The sequence below is a fragment of the Polypterus senegalus genome, chromosome 2, assembly GCF_016835505.1.
Source record: "Polypterus senegalus isolate Bchr_013 chromosome 2, ASM1683550v1, whole genome shotgun sequence".
NCBI classification, from domain to species: Eukaryota; Metazoa; Chordata; class Cladistia; order Polypteriformes; family Polypteridae; genus Polypterus; species Polypterus senegalus.
The window spans coordinates 34,289,836-34,314,394 of NC_053155.1; the positions used below are offsets into that span (position 1 = coordinate 34,289,836).

The window sequence follows — 24,559 nt, forward strand, 5'->3', positions numbered from 1 at the left end:
CAATTTTGCATGTTCTCCCCTCATGGGCTTTACTCGGGGTATTCTGGTTTTCCTCCCATATACCATATCCCAAAATATGTTCTTAGGTTCCCATGCGCTCTTGTTGCTGAATACTTTGTAAAGCAATAGCTGGGATCCACTGTACATATCCTTTTCATAAGTTCAACTAGATTAATCATTCCTCACAGTTTATTCCTTTCTGTCCATGAATCATAAATATCACTCTTTCCAGGACATCGCTTATATGGCTTTTTTGTAATGTGGAAGTTTAACTTTGCACAGTATCCAGTTCTCAATTTACTTTAATGTTCTATTTATTTTGAGCAAACAAAAAGCACTTTAAACAAAGAATTTTGTCAAATGAACCCTATGTTCTAATTAAATCTTGAACACAGAGCTGTCTTATTCTTTATTTTCTTCTTCCTTTTAGATTTGGCCATGAAGCAAAAATTGTCCATTTTCTTGGAGCAGTGAAACCTTGGAGTTATAAATATAACCCACAAAGCAGAAATGCTTATCAGGAACTTGACTCACCAACTGGGCATCATGATCCACAGTTTGTTAATCTTTGGTGGGAAGTTTACAGTTCTTGCGTTGTGCCTGCAGTGATGAAACACGAAGAAGTCAAGTTATCAAATTTTTCAAAGCAAAAGGTAATGGAATTTCATAGGAGACTCAGGGAATTTTACTGTGATTTATAGTACATCTTAATTATATGAATGAGCTGGCAAACAAAATATAAGTATAAAAAACACAATTTCCAAGAGAATATGGCATAATTAAGGTGCTAGGTACTTCTTAAGAATATGTAACATACAGTTATTCAAGGAGGAAATTTTTAATTCTTAAGCAGAATGATGTCAGCGCTACAGCATACAATTGTTTGGTTTTGACTCAGAAGTACCTTCATTAATATCTTAGACCAGTGTTTGTCTATTTCAGCCCTTGGAACCCATCATGGTTGTTTTCATCCCAACAAACAGCTGCTTTCTGTTGCACTCACAGTTTAACTAAGCAAGCTGTTATTCTGTGTTTTAATTTCAATCCAAAAATTTCCAAAATTGGGTTTACTAGAGTTTTATTGGAATGTAGCAAACATTTATGTATGTTACATGGAAATAATGTAATTTTTTATCTTGGACCTAAAGATTTTCATCATATTCATTTTCATTCCAGTTTTCCAGGTGTTCTGGTTATTTAAGCTGTTACTTAGTCATATCCACTAGAGTGCTAAGTACTATCGCAAACATGTAGCCTTTGAGCATTCAGTGTCATTTGCAAACTCCGCTCACCATTAATTGTCATTGTTAGGATACAATTAAGGATGTAGACTCCACAGAAAATAAAAGTGAGGAAAGTGACAACAGATAGCATTTAATGCAATGGTAAAATGACAAACGAGAGCTTGTAACATGATGGCAAACATGCAAACATAACTGTGTTTCTCAGAAATGTAAATCTCACACTACTGTGTTCTCTGAATGTGAATAAGAAGAAGATAAGACAATGAGATAATTGTGGAAAAAACTGAATGACTTGTGAAATTGGTTGAAACAAAACGCTGCAACACCAGTGGGCCTCGAAAGCTGCCCTTGAGAAGGACTGTCTTAGACCATCCAAAATGGGCACTAATTAACTGGAAGATTCTGTACTCTGACTTTTCTTTGAGAATTATAAAGACATGGACAGTGCACTCTTCTTATCATCTAGGTTTCTTATTAAAAAATCACTTATTAAAGGTTGTGCATGCATTAAAATTATGGATTGTCAGTTTTAAAATAAGAAACTTAGCAATGTATAATCAAAAGAGACCATTTACATTCAATAAATAAATAGTTATGCTTTATTTGTATTGTCATGTTAGCTTCGTTATTAGCGTAGTTTGATGCATTCTCCAGTTATTGGTCTGGGGTGTATTTCCTAAAAGCATTGTAATGCTAAAAACATCCTAAACTCCATTGCAGGATTGATTCATAATTTAGGAGTGTTTCTCAAACCCCATCATAACTAATGTGGCACGTTAAATCTTTTGTAATTTACGTGCTCCTAGACCGAGTGATTAATCGCTATGTGCTTCTTAAATGGGCTTCTTCATGTACTGATCATAGCCACAAACAGTGGTCATTGCAAAGAATATCTTAAATTCAAATTATTACAGCTCTCTGACCACTTAGAATATTAAGATTTATGTTGAAATTCAAATATTTCCATGATGAAATGTAATAAAGCATTCATTTTGTTACATTTTGTGGATAAAGTGTTAAGTTCATTTTAATAAATTAAACTCTTAATAACTACAAATGTATAAATTAATGATTCATCTGTGCTCTTTAAAAGCTTGGAAAACTTATTGTTGTAAGGTTGTAGCTAGCTGTACTTTCACTGAGACATTTTATGTGTTGCAATTGGTTTTGTGGAGAAGCTGGAAGAGAACAAAACACAGAACTGAATACCTAATATGTGGATTTTGAGACATGAGTGATATGGGATTTTTATTATAGATATTTTGATATTGTTTGCTACTGTTTAGTGTTAATCCCAGTTTTATTAGGAATGTTGTTATCTCCATTCTCCATAAAATAATAAGACAAAAACAAAATTTTATATAGCGATAAAATTGGTTTCTTCATCCTGAACAGATAACAGCTTAAAATAATTCTCATTTACTTAATTAACAATAAAGTATTTTTTATCATTTTGTTTAGAATCAAAAAGAAATTACTGAAGAGATAAAGACAGAGGATTTGCCTTCCGTAACTGAAAATTCACTTTCACCACGGCAGGCCTCTTCTCTAGTAGTGACACCAATAGAAGAAAATGTAAGTTTTATTGTATAATTCAGTGAACTGTGCATTGGATATTTTGCTAAATATTAGATATATTGCCTTATGACTTTATCTGAAATTTTAGATGAATATATGTATAAATGCATGGTTTTGTTGCCTAAATATTACAACATACAAACAGTACATAAACACGTCTTATACCAATTTAGCCTCTGGTTAGTAATTGAAACAACAGTGCTACTGGACTTTTACGTCAATTTCTATGAGGTCTGAAATCATTTTTCAATACTAGAAATGGCTACTTTTTGTTTGATTACTAATATATGTTGTCAAAAGGACAAATCTGATGACCTGATTGATATTTGTTATTGTGCATTTTAACAATTATTATGTAGTTGACTTTTTTTTACATTCATATCAACAGAGTGTTGATATTCATGATTCACATTAAATACTGCATATGAAGCCAAACATGTATTGATAAAAAACTAGCTGTCCCCTGCGGCTGCGCCTGTATAGCAGTGAAACAGGGCAAACTTTAAAAATCAATAAACAAACAGGTTTCGCTAACTAGGCGAAGGCAAAGTTCAACTCTAAAACGTGGCGAGAGGTACACTGACTTGAACGGAGGCTGGCGCATGAGTGAGAAGGGTCCTGCCAAGCTCCCTACGTCTGTCTCGGATTAGCACAAATAAATCACTCCTGCAATCAAACTATGATACTTAGCGCAATGCGAGAAGTCGCAAAATCAACCAGAATAATCAAGCAAATTATAGGAAAAAACACAATCTAAATGTGTTACAACAACAACAACATTTATTTATATAGCACATTTTCATAAAAATTATGCAGCTCAAAGTGGTTTACATGATGAAGAAAGAGAAAAAAGACAAAATAAATACAAATTAGAATAAGGGAACACTAATTAACATAGAAAAAGGTAAGGTCCGATGGCCAGGGAGAACAGAAAAAACAAATAAAAAACTCCAGATGGCTGGAGAAAAAAATAAAATCTGCAAGGGTTCCAGGCCACAAGACCGTCCAGCCCCCTCTAGGCATTCTACCTAACATAAATGACCTCAATCAGTCCTCATGGTATTCAGGGTTCTAATGGAAGAATTTGATGATGATGGTCATGTGGACTTCTGGCCTTTAATCCATCACAGTGCTTTGATCAGGTGGTGGTGGCGCAGTTCACCTCCCCAGAAAACTGGAAAAAGAACAGAAGAGAAAGTATAGGGGTTAGTACGGATTTTGGAGCCACCATGAATAATCATGATAATTACTGTAATTGAATATACAGAGCATCAGGATTAAACTACGATGAAGCTATGAGAAAGCCATGTTAAAGTATTGTGTTTTCAGCAGTGTTCTAAAGTGCTCCACTGTATTAGCCTGGCAAATTCTTATTGGCAAGCTATTCCAGATTTTAGGTGCATAACAGCAGAAGGCCACCTCACCACTTCTTTTAAGTTTAGCCTTTGGAATTCTAAGCAGACACTCATTTGAAGATCTAAGGTTACGATTTGGAGTGTAAGGTGTAAGACATCCTGAAATATAAAATGGAGCAAGATTATTTAAGGCTTTGTAAACTATAATCAGGATTTTAAAGTCAATTCTAAATGACACAGGTAACCAATGTAGTGACATCAAAACTGGAGAGATGTGCTCTGATTTTCTTTTTCTAGTTAAGATTCTAGCAGCTGCATTCTACACTATTTGCAGTCGATTGATGTCTTTTTTGAGTAGTCCTGAGAGGAGAGCGTTACAGTAATCTAGTCGACTGAAACAAAAGCATGGATTAATTTCTCAGCATCTTGCAATGTTATAAGGGGTCTAACTTTTGTTATATTTCTTAAGTGGAAAAATGTTGTCCTAGTAATCTGATTAATATGTGATTTAAAAATTCAGGTCAGAGTCAATAGTTACCCCCTAAATTCCTTACCTCCGTTTTGACTTTTAATCCTAATGCATGAAGTTTATGTCTAATAACCTCATTATATCCATTATTTTCAATCACTAACATTTCTGTTTACTCTTTATTTAGTTTGAGAAAATCACTACTCATCCATTCAGAAACACAAATAAGACATTGTGTCAGTAAATCAAGAGAGTCGGGGTCATCAGGTGCTATTGATAAGTACAGTTGTGTGTCATCAGCATAGCTATGGTAGCTCACGTTATGCCCCATGATAATCTGACCTAACGGAAGCATGTAAATCGAAAAGAGCAGAGGACCCAGGATAGAGCCTTCTGGAACACCATATAGAATATCATCTGTCTTTGAAGTGTAATTACCACAACTTACAAAGAATTTTCTACCTGCCAGGTAGGATTCAAACCAATTTAAGACACTGCCAGAGAGGCCCACTCATTGACTAAGGCGATTTCTAAAAATATTGTGATCGATGGTATCGAATACGGCACTCAGATCTAAGAGGATGAGAACAGATAAACGGCCTCTGTCTGCATTTACCCGCAAGTCATTTACTACTTTAACGAGTGCAGTTTCTGTACTGTGATTTGTTCTAAAACCCCACTGAAACTTATCAAGAATAGCATGTTTTTTGAGGTGGTCATTAAGCTGTCTTCATTAATGACTGCCTTCTCTAGAGTTTTACTAAAGAAAGGCAGGTTAGAAGTAGGTCTAAACTTTTCTAAAGCAGAGGACTCAAGATTATTTTTCTTGATCAGGGGTTTAACTACAGCAGTCTTATGACAGTCTGGGAAGACCCCCGTATCTAATGACGCGTTTACAATGTCAAGAATACTATCAATTAGCACAAACGATACTTATTTGAAAAAACTTGTTGGTATTGGGTCGAGGATGCAGGTGGAGGGTCTCAGTTGAGAAATTATTTTATATAAATCATGTAAATCTATCCTGGTGAAAGAATTTAATTTGTTTAAAATGGAGTACCAGGGTTTAAGTGGTTCAGTATTGGGGAGATGTACTATATTATTTCTAATATCATTAATTTTTGGATTAAAAAATACAGCAAAAGCCTCACAAGTTTCACTGGAAGTATTTTGGAGGTATTCCATTGAGTTACCTGGATTTAGCAGACGATCAGTCATAGAGAATAAGACTCTGGGATTACTAGCATTATTTATAATTCTAGAGAAATAACAGTGCCTCTCAAGACAGACTATGTTGTATTCTGTTATTTTAACCCTCAATGTTTCATAATTGACAGTCAGTTTAGTTTTTCTCCATTTACGCTCAGCTCTCCGGCATGTTCTCTTAAGATCAGACACTCTTTAGGTCTTCCACTAGTATAACAGTACTAGAAGATTTTTTAGCTGTCTTTTCAGGTGTGACTAGTTTAGTAGTTCTCTTGTGAAAGTGGACAAACAGACAGACAGACGTTGGATTTTATATAGAGAGAGATAGCATGTTCTATATAACAAATAAAATTAGCCTTTGGCCCACTCTATCTCAAACAAGAACTTTTCAAGTCTGTTACTGAGAACTCCAGTTTCCAGTCTAGTAAAAGACCATGTTCTGTATATGCAATGGCACCCTGTTGGTTCTATAAACCTTTTTCTCCCACCTTCTGTTTTTATTCACTCCATTTTGGTTATTTGAACTATGCCCTTCAAATCCACCATTTAATTCAAGCTTTTAAAATTGTAAAAAAAAATGTTGGTTAGTTAATTTGCATATTTGCTATAAGCATATAAACGTTTCAGTTTGGCAATTTTTTTAAAACAGATTTGGAGTATCCTGTCTACAAAAAACAATTTTGCTGCCTATGTAGTTTTACTTTTCTTGTATTTATTACCGTGTTTTTAATTTTCTTTGTACTTTATGCAACTTGTTGAATGAATGTTTTTTTACATTTTTTAAAAGTTGGTTAATGTATTATGTGTTACTGTTTAAAAGTTCTGGTAAGGGTAGAATCTAGTTGGGCACATTATTAAGATCGCTTTACGAATTATTCCATAATTATGCTCTTAATTTCTATTGTTATTTTTGTGGTATTAACACATCACCATTCTGTTTATCATTTTGGGTTGCAGGTACCGCCACTTTATATATTTTTGAACTGTTGCTGTTGTGTTGACTCCCCATATTTAATGTGGGTGGCCTGCTGTTCACAGCATCAGCACTTTAGGGACTTAAGATTTTTGCCTATATTTTAACTGTAATGTTTGGTTAGAATTTTGGGTTTATTTGGATGATATTCTCTGCTTTTCTGGCTTAATGGAATACTAAATAAAATTTCAGTTTTTGCTAATATAAAGCCTGAAATCAAGACACACTAGGTTAAACCTTTTATAATTTTAATAAGATATTGTTACCTACAGTGTGCAAGTAAAATTGCATCATTCAGAGGGAAGTCATTCAGCATGATGCTTTTACAACAATGTTTGACAATAAGCAGTGTTTCCTTTTGGGTCAAGAGATGTGTTGACTCCATCCATTATCCAACCCGCTATATCCTAACTACAGGGTCACGGGGGTCTGCTGGGGCCAATCCCAGCCAACTCAGGGTGCAATGCAGGAAACAAACCCCGGGCAGGGCGTTAGCCCACTGCAGGATATGTTGACTTTGCACCAAAAATATTTATATTGAAGATGGAGTGGTGTCTCTGCGGCTAAGGATGTATGGTGGTATCTGGAAGATTCCTGGTTCAATTCCAAGTACTGCCAGAAGGGATCTTACTCTAGGCCCTGGAGCCCTTAACCAGAAAATTGGTCTATTGTACAATCGCTAACCTGGCATTTTGAACCCCCTAAAGTTTATGTGAAAAAACTGTTTTCCCTCAGGGATTAACAGAGTATATCAAATCTAAAAATTAAATCTTAGAATAACTATGGGAAACGTTTTTCTTTGTTTCAACAGGCCAGTCTTTTCACCTCCTATTAGGGTACTTAGTCTCTTCTGTAGACAGTTTGGATGCTTCAGTAAAATTAATCCATTATATCCATTACATATAACTAGGTAATTCTGAAAAAAATGAGTAAGTATATAGTTACAGTCTGTTTCATTTGACTTAATAGATTAGATTAGATCTTGATTGTCACATACACTGAGAGAGCATACTGTAGTGAAATTCTTATGCCACTATTCTGTGGGGTAGGGAAGTATATAGTCAATAAGACAATAAAAGAAAGAAAGAAAGAAAGAAAGAGAAAGAAAGAAAGAAAAAGAGTAGCAGAAGAAAAACCTAATGTACATAGTGAAAAACAGTACAGTATAGACATATACATATATACTATATACTACAAAGGATATTATGACTAGAACTGGATTCGTTTAGTACATAACCTAAACTTTATGTTTATATAATATTTATTTCAAACCATTGGATATTTTACCAATATAGATAGATAGATACTTTATTAATCCCAAGGAGAAATTCACATAATCCAGCAGCAGTATACTGATACAAAAAAAAAATTTAATTAAAGAGTAATAAAAAATGCATGCAAAAACAGACAATAACTTTGAATAATGTTAGCATTTACCTGGGTGGAATTGAAGAGTCGCATAGTGTGGGGGAGGAACGATCTCCTCAGCCTGTCGGTGGAGCAGGACAGTGACAGCAGTCTGTCACTGAAGCTACTCCTCTGCCTGGAGATGACACTGTTCAGTGGATGCAGTGGATTCTCCATGATTGACAGGATCTTGCTCAGTGCCCGTCGCTCTGCCACAGATGTTAAATTGTCCAGCTTCATTCCTAGAGTAGAGCCTGCCTTCCTAACAATTTTGTCCAGGTGTGAGGCATTCTTCATCTTTATGCTGCCTCCCCAGCACACCACAGCATAGAAGAGGGCACTCGCCACAACCGTCTGGTAGAACATCTGCAGCATCTTATTGCAGATGTTGAAGGACGCCAACCTTCTAAGGAAGTATAGTCCGCTCTGACCTTTCTTACACAGAGCATCAGTATTGGCAGTCCAGTCCAATTTATCATCCAGCAGCACTCCCAAGTATTTATAGGTTTGCACCCTCTGCACACAGTCACCTCTGATGATCACAGGGTCCATGAGGGGCCTGGGCCTCCTAAAATCCACTACCAGTTCCTTGGTCTTGCTGGTGTTCAGGTGTAAGCGGTTTGAGTCACACCATTTAACAAAGTCTTTGATTAGCTTCCTATACTTCTCCTCCTGCCCACTCCTAATGCAGCCCACAATAGCAGTGTCATCAGCAAACCTTTGCACATGGCAGGACTCCGAGTCATATTGGAAGTCTGATGTATATAGGCTGAACAGGACTGGAGAAAGTACAGTCCCTTGCGGTGCCCCTGTGTTGCTGAACACAATGTCAGACCTGCAGTTCCCGAGAAGCACATACTGAAGCCTGTCTGTAAGATAGTCCACGATCCATGCCACCAGGTGTGAATCTACTCCCATCTCTGCCAGCTTGTCCCTAAGGAGTAGAGGTTGGATGGTGTTGAAGGTGCTAGAGAAGTCCAAAAACTTAATTCTAACAGCACCACTGCCTCTGTCCAAGTGGGAGAGGGATCGGTGTAGCATATACAGTAGATGATGGCATCCTCCGCTCTCACCTTCTCCTGGTATGCGAACTGCAGAGGGTCGAGGGCATGGCAGACCTTTGGCCTCAGATGGTGAAGCTGCAAAGCCTCTCATCGATAGTATTATCACAGTCCTTTTCAAACTAAGATCAAATAGAACAGAGAAGTGGAACCTTGCACATCAAATAGATCAGACAAGTGGAACCTTGTGATAGTGAGACGGCCAGCATATATTTTTTGGGTTTCTCAGAGAGTATGCAGCACAAGACTTAATGTTGGAAATGATGTGGTGTTAGTTTATAATATAATTCAGTGCATAATTGGAAGCCATTGTAGTTAACCCAAAGGGTCTTGTTATATTCAGTCATGCAGTCACTAGATGTGTTCCATTCAGCTTGCCTGTATTTTTTTCTCAGCTTTAAATACCAAAACAGTGAAGCCTGATATCTAAACTAAATCATAAAATATTTCATAATTGTAAAATATCTTGCAATCAGAACAATATATTATTCCCTTGTGGAATGAAACATTAAAAAGTGGGGGTTTTTCGGAAAGCAGATTGAAAATTGTCAGTGGATCCAAAGGATATCTTGTGTTTATAAAGGTCAGTCTTATATGCTTAACTAAAGGAAGAATAAAATCCTAAAGAAGCCTTCAGGGACCACAGCTGGCATTTACAACGCTAATTCCTATTGTCTGTCCAGTAATCCACTTAAGCAGACAATGCAAGTGATTTGTGTCTATAGTGTGAAATGTTCATCTCTCTTCAAGCAAAAAATAAAAAGACCATTCATTACTGCCTAGGTGGAGGTTTCCATACTTATAATGAGTCATCAGTTACAGATATCCATTTAATTTGTGCCATGTATATGTTTTGAACACAAATGTTTATATTAATTAAAAAGTGTCTATTTTCCTAACCCCATTTATTAAGTTCACAGTTGCAGGCACATGTCCGTGACAAGCTAAATTTAAGACAATAGTGCACATTTTCCTTGTAGATTATCTGTGTGGGGATTTTGTGGGTGTTCTAGTTTTCCTCCCATGTCTAAAACATGTGACATACTGTATGTTAATTTCTGATTTTGAATTGGTCCCTTTTTTGTATGGAAATGTGACTAAGAGTGTCTTGTCAATACTTTGTTTCTGCTCCATCATCCAGGATAGGCTCCAGTGCTAATGTCTTTTTATGGTCAAAACAAATCTTTCATTTTTTTTAAAAGTACTTAAGTAACTCTAGACAAAATTCAGAATACTGTGTAGATCAATGAAATGGTATATGCAGTTGGGTTGCCTTTTCCTCAGGCCTGACATCCACAGTTTTGACTCACGGCAGTGCAAAATTATTTAAAAACATCAAAATATTCTCACATAAGAACATTTAAAATTCTTGCATGCAGCAGTGTCTGGCAAAACATGCACACAAACAGCATGCATACTTAAGTCCAACTAACCCTCAGTTCCGCTGTATCAGCCCTTGTGTTCACTTTTTGTGCACAATCATCTTTATCGTTTTATAAAAGTCTTGAGCATCTGGAGTTTTTGCACATCTGTGTGGAGTCCTGTGATGGTGCAGGTTGCCCTTACGCTGCCAGGTCCTTTCAGTAGTCTCTTGAACATGGTACCGCCAATGATGTAACCAAGGGATGACCTTGGCCAATGAGGACTCTCACATAAAACACGGGTTAGGCCATAAGTGAAGCAGTACTTTTTTAAAAATCCAGAACAATATAAATTTTCCAAATTAAAGTACAGTGTATTGAAATTCAATCAATAAATAATCCAATAAAAAGTCCAAATGATAGTGGAGGTTAAAAACAAGCCATAAATGAATCAATTAAAATGGAGTTAAAATCATTCACAGTCTCCAGGGCTTCCCTTTAAAACTGATGTCTCTCTGGCTTATCCTAATAGGATCTTGCAGTCTGGTGAGATGTTGATCAACAGGCGCAGACAGCCTTCAGACCTGCTTGTGTCCCAGCCACCCATCTTATGGCAATCCACGGAGTGCTGCCAAGGCTCCACCCCTTCGACTCCCATTGCCTTCCTGGACTTACACGGGTCCTCCTCAGGTGTATTGTGAGCAGCCAGGGAACAGGAGCAACCTTCAGGCCCTCTTGAATGCTGACCACATACTCTTTTTCTTGGGGCTCCATTCCCTGCTTCCTTTCCGTTGCACTGGCTCCCACACGCTCCTGCCCTCCTCTCTTTCAGCCTCTCTTTCAGTGACATTATTGAGGTGCCTGACTGAGACGCCAGCCTGAACTTGAGCTTTTGAGTTTCTCTGACACGCAATGTCACTCGATCAACTTCCTTTTGTTGTTTATACCACTGTTTAAACCAACAAATAGTATGTTTTTCTTTGCCTCCACTTGGTATTCGCTGAAATTCTTCTGTTTTTCCCATGTCACCGATGAGCTGGACAGTGAGATACAACAAAGCAAGGGGATGGTGCAAAAAAGTGCTTTTATTAAAAACAAACCAAAAACAATGTCCAAATAAATAGTGCAGTGCTTCAAATAAATAATCCAATAAAACTAGTTAAAGGGTGGAGGTTAAAATCCCATAAATAAATCCTTAAAAATGAGGTTAAAAACAATGGCTGGAAGCAGTATTTTAAAACAAAGCCCTGTGCCGCCTTCTACTGGCGACTCCCTTGCTTCTGCCATCCAGGCTCCACCAGAGGAGTCACCCTACCTGCAGCTGACCTTCTTCACTTGGCTGGTCTGGTGGCCTCCCGATCCCTGACTTTGTGCAGCCATCCACCAGAACGGGACTTGGCTTCCCACAACAGCCAGGACACTCACGCTGAGGTTCCGCTCCAAATCTCCGACTCCTGCTGCCTTTGCTGCAATGAGCCAACCTTCTCCCCTCGTTCAGCAGGAGTGCCCACTACCATTGGCCCCGGGTGTCGGCCAAACACCCCGCTAGGGCTCGCTTTTCTCATCTACCTGCAAACATCCATGAGTCTGTGCTCGCTCTCTCTCTCGCACAAATACCGGCTCCCTCGCTTCCAGCTGCCTTCTTCTCCTTTAACCTCCATTCACTTTTTTTTCCTTTTTTCTTTTTCTCTTTCCTCACTCTTCCACACTTACGCTCCTATTATATAAATATATATATAATGGGGACATGGATCAGGTGTGGCGATTAGCAGCTCCTGGCATCAATTACGGATGCGGATGACTCCTCACCTGTGCACTTAAGCGAGGATTGCCTGCAATCACGAAGCGTCCAGGATCCACTCCAGCCACACTACCACACCCCCAGTGATTATCTATTTAAAAAGAAAACTGGCCTTTTCAATCTGAGCTGTGGACTCAGTACACCACAATACGACCTTCCTGGGGCCTCATGTATAAACGGTAACAACGTTTCCATGTTCAAATCGCAATGTATAAAACCTAAACTTGGCGTAGAGCCACGTACATTTCCACGGTAGCCCATACCCTGTCGTACGCAAGTTCTGCGCTTGGTTTTGCAGACTGGCGGCACCCAGCGTCAAAGCAGTGCTACTGTTCCTGTGTGGTTTCCCTTTCTTTTTCAGATCCACATCCCTGATGCAGCTTTATAAATACACTGAAATTAACTGCATATTGTTTATTAGTTTAATGCATCTGATTGTAATTAACCTGTAACAATATAATGGTCCACAGAATGGTCAAACTATTCTAAATACAATAGCTGCTTTAGCGTTGTTACTCTCACTGCACCTTCTTCTTCTTTCAGCTGCTCCCATTAGGGGTTGCCACAGCGGACCATCTTTTTCCATTTACTTTCACTGCACCACTCGGAGTATTTATATCATTGTATTTGAGTGTAAATCACAGGAGTACAGCAGCTGATCAGAAAGAGAATTATCGGTATGCAGCATCAAGCACACGCTGCCTCAGCCATTCTCTATTTTAACTGGTCTCATCTGACAAACGCTTCAGAGCCTTTCCTGTTCGGACCTTGTGGTTCACAAACAGTTTCATCCCAAGAACTATACACGCACTCAATCAGTCCATCAAGTGCTCCTTGTAGAACTGTTTGTACTTGCAAGTTTACAGTGAGGTAATTGTGCTTATGATACAGTTATAATATTGCACAACCTGAGCCACTTTATAAAATGCGTATTTACATATGATGACGATATCATTTTTAAGATGAAATGTAGCAAAATATATTTATTATATTATACAGATAAAACTTTAACTACACGTGCCGCTGTGCTAGCGAGTAATTTGAGCTTCGTTCATGGTTTGTTCCTGCCTCGCGCTATATTCTTGCTGTGGCTGGCGTGACACTGGAAGGATAGATGGATAGAATAATTAAACATTACGAAGATATTTCAATGTTCCTTAAAAGTTTTGAAGAGTTGTAAGCTTACAGATGGCTTAACGTCTATTACAGAGCTGATTGTGTGGCAATTGGCTATTTGGAGAAAGAAAAGTAAGGACAGAAATAAGGGGCTAGTACGTTTGAAAAAGACAATACTGCTGCAATAAAGCATTTCATCGAAGGTCGCGCATGGCGCAGCACGCATCTTGCGTAAGACATGAACAATCACTGCGTCACCGTGTTCCCATGTTTAATAACATGCTTTAACTCCTATCATCATGAAAATGATATCACGTATACTTCTCAGTATTTCAATTATTCAGAGAGCAGGAATATCATGAATGTAATGGATTATGTGTCCTGTCAGAGGAAGAGAAAGAACGGAAGCACGTAGTGATTCACACACATAGGGCACATAGAAGATCAAATACAAAACAAAGCATTTAACGTGCTACTTTAGTTACGATGGGATCTGAGAAACTAGTAAATTAAATGATTTTAAGATGAAGTTTATGATGTTCTACTTTAATGACAGAATAAACTATGTGATTAAAGTGTAAATTTAGAGAGTAAAGTTGAAATTTCGTGCCTTTTTCCCACTGTGTCCCTGTTTTTTTTTCTCTGTCCCCTAATAAGGTTTCATATGACACTCAGATGGTGGGCTACTACTCACCTTTTCATGGCGACTTTGATATCTGCCAACTTATTTTTTTATTTCGGCACTGTGCGACTTTGTGAACTTGAGCTTTTGAGTTTCTCTGACATGCTATGTCACTTGATCAACTTCCTTTTGTTGTTTATACCACTGTTTAAACCAACAAATAGTATGTTTTTCTTTGCCTCCACTTGGTATTCGCTGAAATTCTTCTATTTTTCCTCGTACCTTTGCCATTGCCTAGTTTTGAGCTTAAGGGCTATTTATATTGATTTACATATTCAAAGAGGCGTAATTCTGGGAGAAGTTGGGGTGGGGCAGCAGGCGCGTGCACATGCGTTAATTTCCACGCTGACCGGGATCTACAGTATGTAGCGGAAGAACGTGGAAGTTGGCGATCACACAGATTTATGAATCTGGATTTTTTTGTGCGTAAGTACAGTTCTACGCATGGCATTATGCATGAGGCCCCTGGTCTTTTCTGACCCGAAAAATCTGTTTCTGACATCTGTTTTTGTTTGGAAACCCTATTTAAAAATGTTATCATTTTTAATATTATGTTTGACACCATTTTGTTGTTGTTACTTGGAACAATAAACTAATACATAATTGTAGTCACATATAATGTTTCTCTGTGTTAAAATGGACAGGGATTACATTTTTAATGCTTTGTAATGGTAGATTTTGAAATTTCAAAACTTTGTACAACATACTCTACTTCAGGTATATCAATGTAAATGGATCTTTCCTGAAAAATTTTGAAAAATAATTTGATGCCAGTTGCCCACAGCTGGCATAACTTTTTGTTGAACCCAGATCATTGACAGTAATGAAACTAAGGATGGCTAGGGCAAAGAGAACACATAAACAAGCAAGGCTGGTGCTTCAGAAGTGCTTAGTGCAATTTATTATAACAGTCTCCAAATAATTAAAGTGCAGTGCATTCTTTAATAAAATAAAAAAAAATCCAATAAAAACAAATGAATCAGTAAATAATACATAAAAGGAATTAAAATAAAAATTAACACTTGGAATTAAAATCGGGACACTGTCTTCTGCAACCTTCAGTGCCTCTTTCTCGCTTCCTACTCGCCCATCGGATTTCCTCAGTGGGCTGAGACACTAGCAAGCTCGATCATCCTTTAAAATGGCTTTCGTCCCAGCCATTGGAAAGCCCAAAGCCTGTCTCTGTCATCCCTGCATTACCATTAGGATACAGTAGGACAACTCTGGAAGCCCTTTGACCACTCATGCTCCCTGGATGCTCAGCAGGAGCAACCTGCATCCGGAGTCCCATTCATTTCGCTCTCTGCATGACCTCTTCTCAATCACCTTGTCTCACATCCATAGCACCTGCTCACATTCCTAATTCTCCTCTTTGCTCATATAAGCTCTCTTTCTTTATTTTTTTCTCCCATTGCTCTTTTTCTTTCTCTTTGTGTCTTTTGAATTTTAGTTCTATCTAGATCCTTTGTTACCTACCCAGGCTGTTTTGCGGGTGCAGATGCCTTTATTATGACCCAGCCAAACTAATCGCTTATTCACTTGCAGGGGTGATTTGCCAATATCCTTATTAAACATTCTGGTACTGCATGGTTACTCTACTGTACACACCCACACCCATGGAACCTGACCCTCACTGTTTTTTTTGTGTCAAATTTCACAACTGGAAGCACCAAAAAAAAAAAAGAATCAATGTACTTGAAGTTTTACTCTTTATCACAAACATGCACACATACAGACAGACTGTAGATCATGAATTTCAAATATGGCAATCATTTCAGTGTAGCCATAAAAGTCTCACAAAGGTTTTTTTTGTTCAGCACAGATCAGACCTTTGCTTATCTATGTCAGCTTCTCATTGCCAGTGCATCATCTGTACAAACTCCAATGCATTTTTTCCAGTTATTGCAATTCTTTCTGAAAAATAAATTATGAATCTCAGAAACATTCTCTCCTGCAGTTCTTGTTAGTAGTAGTTTACAGAACAGAAAATACTCATGGGGCAAGCTGTCAAACTCATACCTTACATAAACAAGCAAATTTGGCAGATTGTCAATGTCTCATTTACCTTAAGTGAAACGCATCTGTTCATTTTAGTTTGATAGTTTAGTTTGATCAGTACAGTATAAGTATAACATCATCTGCAATTTAATTTATTCTGCCAGTGACTGTGTTATTTGAAAGGGGTCCCAAGTATTTATATCCATGTATATTGTATGTAAGCTCTTTTGCTAATGGTGAACAAAGGTCTTTACCAATAGTGTGGGATTTAAGTTCCATACCAACCCACAGGTTAGCATGGTAGAATATTTCCTGTGCTTTAGAAACTGGAAATTTGCTTTTTGAGATCTTTGAGTGTTCTTACAAAAGTATCAATAACTTTGTCCTTCAGCAACACATGTTGTTACCAAATGTCCTCTTAGATGTGCTAGTTTCATGCTTTTATTTGTGTGTGTGACCATGGCATTTCCTCTATACAGATGTAAGTAAATTCTGAACTTGTGGCTGTTTTCTGCTGCCTACTGATACTCAGCACTAGAGCTGGTGGTGGCAACCAGTGCCTCACCCTCCTCATTCATAAGCAATGTTTCTGATGTGTTGGAGCTGGCATGAGTAATCTTGCTGTCTATTCATTTCACCCATGACAAAATACTAGTTTTTGAGAAACATTTATTTTCAATCATTAGGTAGCTCTGCCTAATGTGCAGCTAAGAATGTTTACAATATCAAAAGAGCACTCAAGTATTTTCTTATAGACATAAGTACCTGCGGAAAGAAGAAAGGAGGAGGACTCACTCTCTATGTCAATACAAAGTGGTGCAACTCAGGACATGTAAACGTTAAAATCTCCACTTGCTGCAGGGACATCGAACTGTTGGCCGTAAGTCTGCGCCCTATTACTTGCCCAGAGAGTTTGGACACGTGATTGCTGTTATTGTTTACATCCCCCCTCAAGCGAACGCGGAGATGGCGAGTGACATCATCCATTCCACAGTTGCTAAGTTACAAACGCAGCACCCTGAGGCACTTGTGCTAATCGCTGGAGACTTTAACCATGTAACGCTGGACAAAACATTACCTGCCTTCTCCCAGTATGTGGATTGTAACACTCGGGAAACAGGACTATCAACCTACTGTATGCAAACGTTAAAGACGCATACGCCACCCGCTGCCTGCGCTTGGGAAAGCAGATCATAACCTGGTTCTGCTTCAGCCTCAATACAAACCAAGAGTGAGGGCGCTACCTACAACTACACGCTCATTCAGGAAGTGGTCCCCTGAGGCAGAGCAGGCTCTGAGAGACTGCTTTGGAACTACAGACTGGGATATATTGCTTGGGTCACATAGTGAGAACATTGAAGAGGCTGTTGAATGCACAACTGATTACATCAACTTCTGTATGGACATTGTAGTTCCAGTAAGAACAGTATGCTGCTATGCTAACAACAAGCCATGGGTTACAAGTGACATCAAGGGCCTTTTGAACCAGAAGAAAAGGGCTTTTAAAGGTGGTGATCAGCATGAGCTCAAATGCGTGCAGAAGGAACTCGAGTCCAGCTCAGGGCGAAAGAGCAGTACAGGAGAAAGCTGGAGCAGAAGTTGCAGAACAACAGCATGAAGGAAGTGTGGGATGGGATGAAGATTATCACTGGCTGCAGCTCGAAGCGGGTGCCGCCATCGAGACAGACGTGGAGAGAGCAAACCAAATGAACAACTTCTTTAATAGGTTTGATCACAGTAACCCACTCTCACCTCAGAGTACTGCATCCTCCAACCATCCTTCTGCTGATACCAGCATAGGTGAGACATCCCCACCCACAATTACAGCAGCCCATGTGAGCAGAGAGCTGAAAAGACTTTGTGCCAGCAAAGCAGCGGGTCCAGATGGTGTATCGCCATGACTGCTGAAGGCCTGTGCGTTGGAACTGGGGAGTCCTCTACAGCGCATCTTCAACCTGAGCCTGGAACAGGAGAGAGTCCCAAGGCTTTGGAAAACATCTTGTATCACCCTGTCCCAAAGGTATCACGTCCTAGTGAGCTGAATGACTTCCGGCCTGTTGCTCTGACGTCACATCTGATGAAGACCATGGAGCGGCTGCTGCTTCACCACCTGAGGCCACAGGTCCGTCACGCCCTCGACCCTCTGCAGTTCGCATACCAGGAGAAGGTGGGAGCGGAGGATGCCATCATCTATATGCTACACGATCCCTCTCCCACCTGGACAGAGGCAGTGGTGCTGTAAGAATTATGTTTTGGACTTCTCTAGCGCCTTCAACACCATCCAACCTCTGCTCCTTAGAGACAAGCTGACTGAGATGGGAGTAGACTCACACCTGGTGGCATGGATTGTGGACTATCTTACAGACAGACCTCAATATGCGTCTTGGGAACTGCAGGTCTGACATTGTGTTCAGCAATACAGGGCCGCAGGGACTGTACTTTCTCCGGTCCTGTTCAATCTATATACATCAGACTTCCAATATGACTCGGAGTCCTGCCACGTGCAAAAGTTCGCTGATGACACTGCTATTGTGGGCTGCATCAGGTGTGGGCAGGAGGAGGAGTACAGAAAGTTAATCAAAGACTTTGTTAAATGGTGCGACTCAAACCACTTACACCTTAACACCAGCAAGACCAAGGAGCTGGTGGTGGATTTTAGGAGGCCCTAGGCCCCTCATGAACCCTGTGATCATCAGAGGTGACTGTGTGCAGAGGGTGCAGACCTTAAATATCTGGGAGTGCAGCTGGATGACAAATTGGACTGGACTGCCAATACTGATGCTCTATGTAAGAAAGGTCAGAGCAGACTATACTTTCTGAGAAGGTTGGCATCCTTCAACATCTGCAGTAAGATGCTGCAGATGTTCTACCAGACGGTTGTGGCGAGTGCCCTCTTCTACGCGGTGGTGTGCTGGGGTGGCAGCATAAAGATGAAAGACGCCTCACGCCTGGACAAACTTGTTAAGAAGGCAGGCTCTATTGTAGGATTAAAGTTGGACAGTTTAACATCTGTGGCAGAGAGATGGGCACTAATCAAACTCCTGTCAATCATGGAGAATCCACTGCATCCACTTAACAGTGTCATCTCCAGACAGGGGATTAGCTTCAGTGACAGCCTTTTGTCACTGTCCTGCTCCACTGACAGACTGAGAGATCGTTCCTCCCCACACTATGCGACTCTTCAATTCCACCCGGGAGTAAATGCTAACATTAATTTTATTTTAATTTTTTTCATTTTATTACTATTTAATTTAATATTGTTTCTTTGTATCAGTATACTGCTGCTGGATTATGTGAATTTCCCCTTGGGATTAATAAAGTATCTATCTATCTATCTATCTATCTATCTATCTATCTATCTATCTATCTATCTATCTATCTATCTATCTATCTATCTATCTATCTATCTATCTATCTATCTATCTATCTATCTATCTATCTATCTATCTATCTATCTATAAGAAGCCTATATGAATTAACACACACCTTTTTTAATTAATTTTAAACAAAGCATCTAAGTACCTTAAGTTCTCATGTTGTCAGTGTGGTGAATATTTCTGGACTTCTAGCCAAAAGTGTATTTTAACCCCATGCACATGTCAAGTTCATAACAAACCATTTCAAAAACACTGACAAAACACTTTCAGGTATTTTGTGTACCACAATTTTAGAATCACTGGCGTACCTGATTTTAAAGCTAGATAATACTGCTATTATTAATAATAATAATCATTTAGAAAATCATGATCAGATATTAGTTAGTACTTAAGAATTTATGTATTTTTTTTTTTTGGAACTGGCAATACCAACATTAATTTTAAATACATATAATAACCTATTTACCTTTTACTTTTTGTTTAGTGACAGCTTGACAGAGCTCTAAATGTGGAAAGAAGTACTTGACAGGCATAAGTGATCTTCCAAAACAGACTAAATAGCCATTTTTGTTGATAAGCTATATTTTGACCAAATACAAAGGACACATTGTTACACAACAAAAGTATAATTACTACTTTGTTGAATGGCTTTTTGCAAAACCTGAACCCTTGGGGGCATGACATTTATAGGTTCATGGATGTTTCAAATAAATCTTTCTAAATCGACTTTCGCATAACCTTTTATTCTATTACAATAGCCCTTGAAGTTCAGAGCATAGACATTGAATACATTCATATTTGTGGTGCTTCCTGGGGAAATTATTGCCAGCATTTGGTGGCTTGTTTCATAGTCCTCTTGTTCTCAAAACATGTTCATTGGCATTATCACTCAATATGAATATTATAACATAAAAAGTAATTCAGAGGAGTCCTATATTATTTTTGATATGTCTCTCTCACCTTAATGCTAAATTGGTGACTTCTTTAGGAACCATGTTTTTCACATACATGCATTATTTGAGTAATGTATTGTTTTCTTTTCTTTTATTGCCTAATATTTGGTTAACAGCTTCCAGGCCTCTGCTCTACTTTTCTAGTATGGCAGTTATCATATAATGTGTGCCTTCTAAAGCAATTTAAAAGAAATGTGTTCAATGGTATGCTGTGCCTAGAGCGGGCATCTATAAATAATATTGCATTTTATATCATTATTACATGTATTAATGGCCCTGTCTAATGTGAATCTAATGTCTATTTTGAGCATTGTCAGTTATGGTGTGATGTGTACAGTATGTTGAAAAAAATATTATGTTTATGATGTACAAATCATGCAGTCCTCCATCATAAATATGTACTTCGACTTGATTGTTTAAACAACCTCATGATTTGAAAAATATTTTATATTTGCTACCAGGAAACTTCTTGAGAGTCTTGCAAATAATATTTTAAGAATTACAAAATCCATGATGTTTTCTCTGTATGTAGCGGTCTGTGGAGATGAACTCCCCAGATTCCTTCTTGTACCTGTTTTTGCTTGTCTTACAAAATGCTGGAATATAGGCATTGTATCTGGAAACAATGAAAGTGCAGTCCTTTGTTTGGGACATCCTTGGCATTCTTGCATCCACTGAAAGCACCACTTATATTTCCTCAGCTAACAATAATAATCCCAATTTCTTGTATTTTCATTTACATGAGAAGATGTGATCTGCCTGCCACAGTCTAGAGATATGTGAGACCCACATTACTATACCTCTGTTGGTAGGAAATTCCTGCTTGCTTTCTTGATAAAAATGCTTCAAAAGCATTTGTACTGGTTACTGCACTTAAAATGTTTGCAGATAGCCTTGCGGCTTGAGAGACCAACACTGAAATAAATGTTATTCACTGCCATGGTAGGATAGTGGAGTGCTAAAATTCTTATTTTTGATATGCTCTAAATTCCTGATTTAGATTCAGCAGATCACTGAATCATACATATCTGCTTACAGGAAAGGTTTCTGCACCATCGTGTATTCAGTTTGATTTATTCTTTACCATAACTTGTGTTTTAGAATAAATTTTATTTAAATTATTTATAGTGCAGAAAAGGTATTCAGTTTAGTAACAGACAGATGTGCCTATATAAAAAAAGTAATAAAAAGTAAATCTCACTCCTAAGGCAGTGCGGCCAAAATGAAAGGAATACAATCTCCTCTGTAACTAATCCCAGGTAATTAAAACCTTAATTACTCCTCATGAAAAGGTATTTTTTATTATTCTTTCAGTGAGTTATTTTCCATATATTGTAGTGTAGCACAAAGTAATTTTATGCTGCTCTGAAGATCTGTGTGTTTTTGCGTATCCTTTGCAGTTAATGTAGGGATCTGCCAAATATTTACATGGCATTTTCTCTGCCTTTGCACTAAAAAGGCAGATTGCGGGACACATCATATATGTATGTTTTTGCTGAAAGGTAAAAAATATTCTTTTTTTATTCTAGACAACGTTAAAACATGTTTTAAAAGAAATCTAAATCTTAAATGTCTCATTCATATAAGTATTCATACCCCTAATTCTATATTTTGTAGAAGCCCATTTGTCAGCAATTACAGCTTCAAGTCTTCTGCATAAACCTGTAATGCTTTGAATATCTGGATTTGGGCATTTTATTTAATTTTTCCTAACAGATCATCTCAAGTTATTTTAATTATTTTATTTTGTGAGGTGTTGTGTAATTATACCAAATTATTCTTACTTTCCTAAATTGTTTAACTTTTTTAGGTGATGCTTCATGAAGTTAGTCAACCAGCGTGTTTAGGCCAGTGTTTTCGTCAGTTAATTTTCATTAGTGTGCCAGCTTGAAGCGGTAATGTGTTTGGTGGTTCTGTTCTTGCTGTAATCACATTTTGTTCTTGGTTATATTCAATATAATATTCAATATTTTTGACATAGCCAGAAAAGCGCTCCATGTGTTTGAACTGCGGCACAACTTGTTTTGAAGGAAAAAATCTAAATCATCAATTTGTTTTGCATATCAGTTTAAGGTAATTAAGGTCCAACCAAGGTTTAATAAATATAATACTGTGTCAGTCAGTTGTGTATTAATAGCCAACTTGGTCATTGTAATATTGCCTACTTACCCCGAATTGCTTTCAAGTCTTTGTGGCTTTTTTGTGTTTCACAAGATGAATATTTGTGCTTCTTCAATAGTAATGAATAAATATTCATTAGTAGAATACAAAATGGGGATAAAAGAATAAAATAAAACAGAAAATGAGTGCATACATAATACATTGTTTTGTTCATAAACTCAAAATAATCCTGGCACCTGTCCTTTTGATTTAAAATATATGATATTCATGAGCTCTAGGAAACTGGAATCAAATATTTACCTTGTCATTGTTTATGTGGAGGTTGCATGTTCTTCCAGATTCCAGATGTAATTTTCCTCAAAATTGTCTGTGTTAGGTTAATTTACTTTTGATTAGTTAGTGTTGCCATATGTTTATGTTCTGCAGTCAACTGACTTTATATTCAGCGTTGGAAACTGTCTTTTGCAAGATGTTTCCAGCCATAGACATCAGCTCACTACATTTCTAAACTTTGTTCAGTAAATGGCAGCACAAATTATATTTCATCCTGAAAATATGAAATCAGTTTTAGCCACTGGGACCCTTGACACTCACTATGAATATGAATATTAACTTTTACATTACATTTTCAGTTAACCGCTGCAATACTAAATGTCAGTTTATCTGGACACCTTGATATAAAAAAATGAAGATCATATGTGAATTGTAAATGTAAAAAGTGAAAATATAAAAACTGACCATTGCTTCATTTGATCTTTTGCTTCCTCTTATGTCTTTGAAGTAATTAGCAAAAATTGGTAATTGAATAAAACATTTGCAAAAAAGGCCAAAATTTCAGATTATCATATTCATATTTCTATAGATAGCTTGAGCATTACAAGGCTGGTTCAATAAGGTTGGTGAAAGATGGTATATATTCATTCATTGTTTTACGATAACGGAAGTTGATTAAATTTGTACAATTGCATTTAGTACTCTTATGTCTAGTGTTTTTTATTTGTTTATGTCTATTTGTGATAATGTGCCAATGTATTTAAAGACTGAATAGATCTGGGTATTTTTCATTGTCTTTCTACTATAATTTTACTTTATTTTTGTTATTTAAACAAGTCAACTTAAAGTCATTTGTTTGTAAACCAGCTAATCTTTTGACTTTTTGGTTTCTTTAAAAAGCCTAATTATCAGGTGAAAGAATCCAAAAAATGTCCACTTCTGGACTAACTATAGTTTCAAATTCTTCATCACTCTTCTTCATTCAGGACTGTTGTCTTTATATAATACTTCTCCTTTTGAAGAATTTGCATTACCATTTTTTGTGCTCCTATATAAGGAACTCCATTCTTCTAGACAACTCTTTTTTTCCCACATGATCCAATGCCTATACTTATAAGTTATTATTAAAGTCTCCACCCAGAAAAATGCAAATTTAAATATTTGCATTTGAAGGCTGGTTAGTTTTGCACCATAGCTATATAAGCAGCAGGCAAAAGGGTTCTGTGTGGCTTTTACAACTGAATTGTGCATCAGGTAAGGCTTTTTTACTTTTCTGTCTTACAAATGTCACATATTACAAGGCTATATAGTAAATGGGGCTAAATACTTTAAAAGACATTAGAAGGCTTTGTAAAATTTAGTTCAAGGAGAGTTATATGATGAAAATCAGAATGTACATCATTTTGAGTTTTATCAGTTAGTAATTGTGCTTGATATTCAAAACAGATGTGTCAGTGTCAGGGAGAGAGAGAAATCCACAATATGATGAGAATAACACATATTGATTTGTTGCTTTGTGAAAATAAATTGGAAAGGTGTTTGTAGCTTTAACTGTTTCTGATTAGTACTTTTTATGGGAAAGTG

The 24,559-nt window shown here is 37.6% G+C and overlaps 1 protein-coding gene across 2 annotated transcripts in view; it reads left to right on the forward strand.

Moving 5' to 3' along the window:
• gyg2 (glycogenin 2) overlaps nt 1–24,559 on the forward strand; it is a 67,729-nt gene that overhangs the window by 23,247 nt on the left and 19,923 nt on the right. For both annotated transcript variants that reach the window (XM_039743565.1, XM_039743564.1), the window contains exons 6-7: nt 431–653; nt 2,706–2,819. In XM_039743565.1, coding sequence (XP_039599499.1) covers nt 431–653; nt 2,706–2,819 — 337 coding nt within the window. The remainder of the gene's footprint in view (nt 1–430; nt 654–2,705; nt 2,820–24,559) is intronic.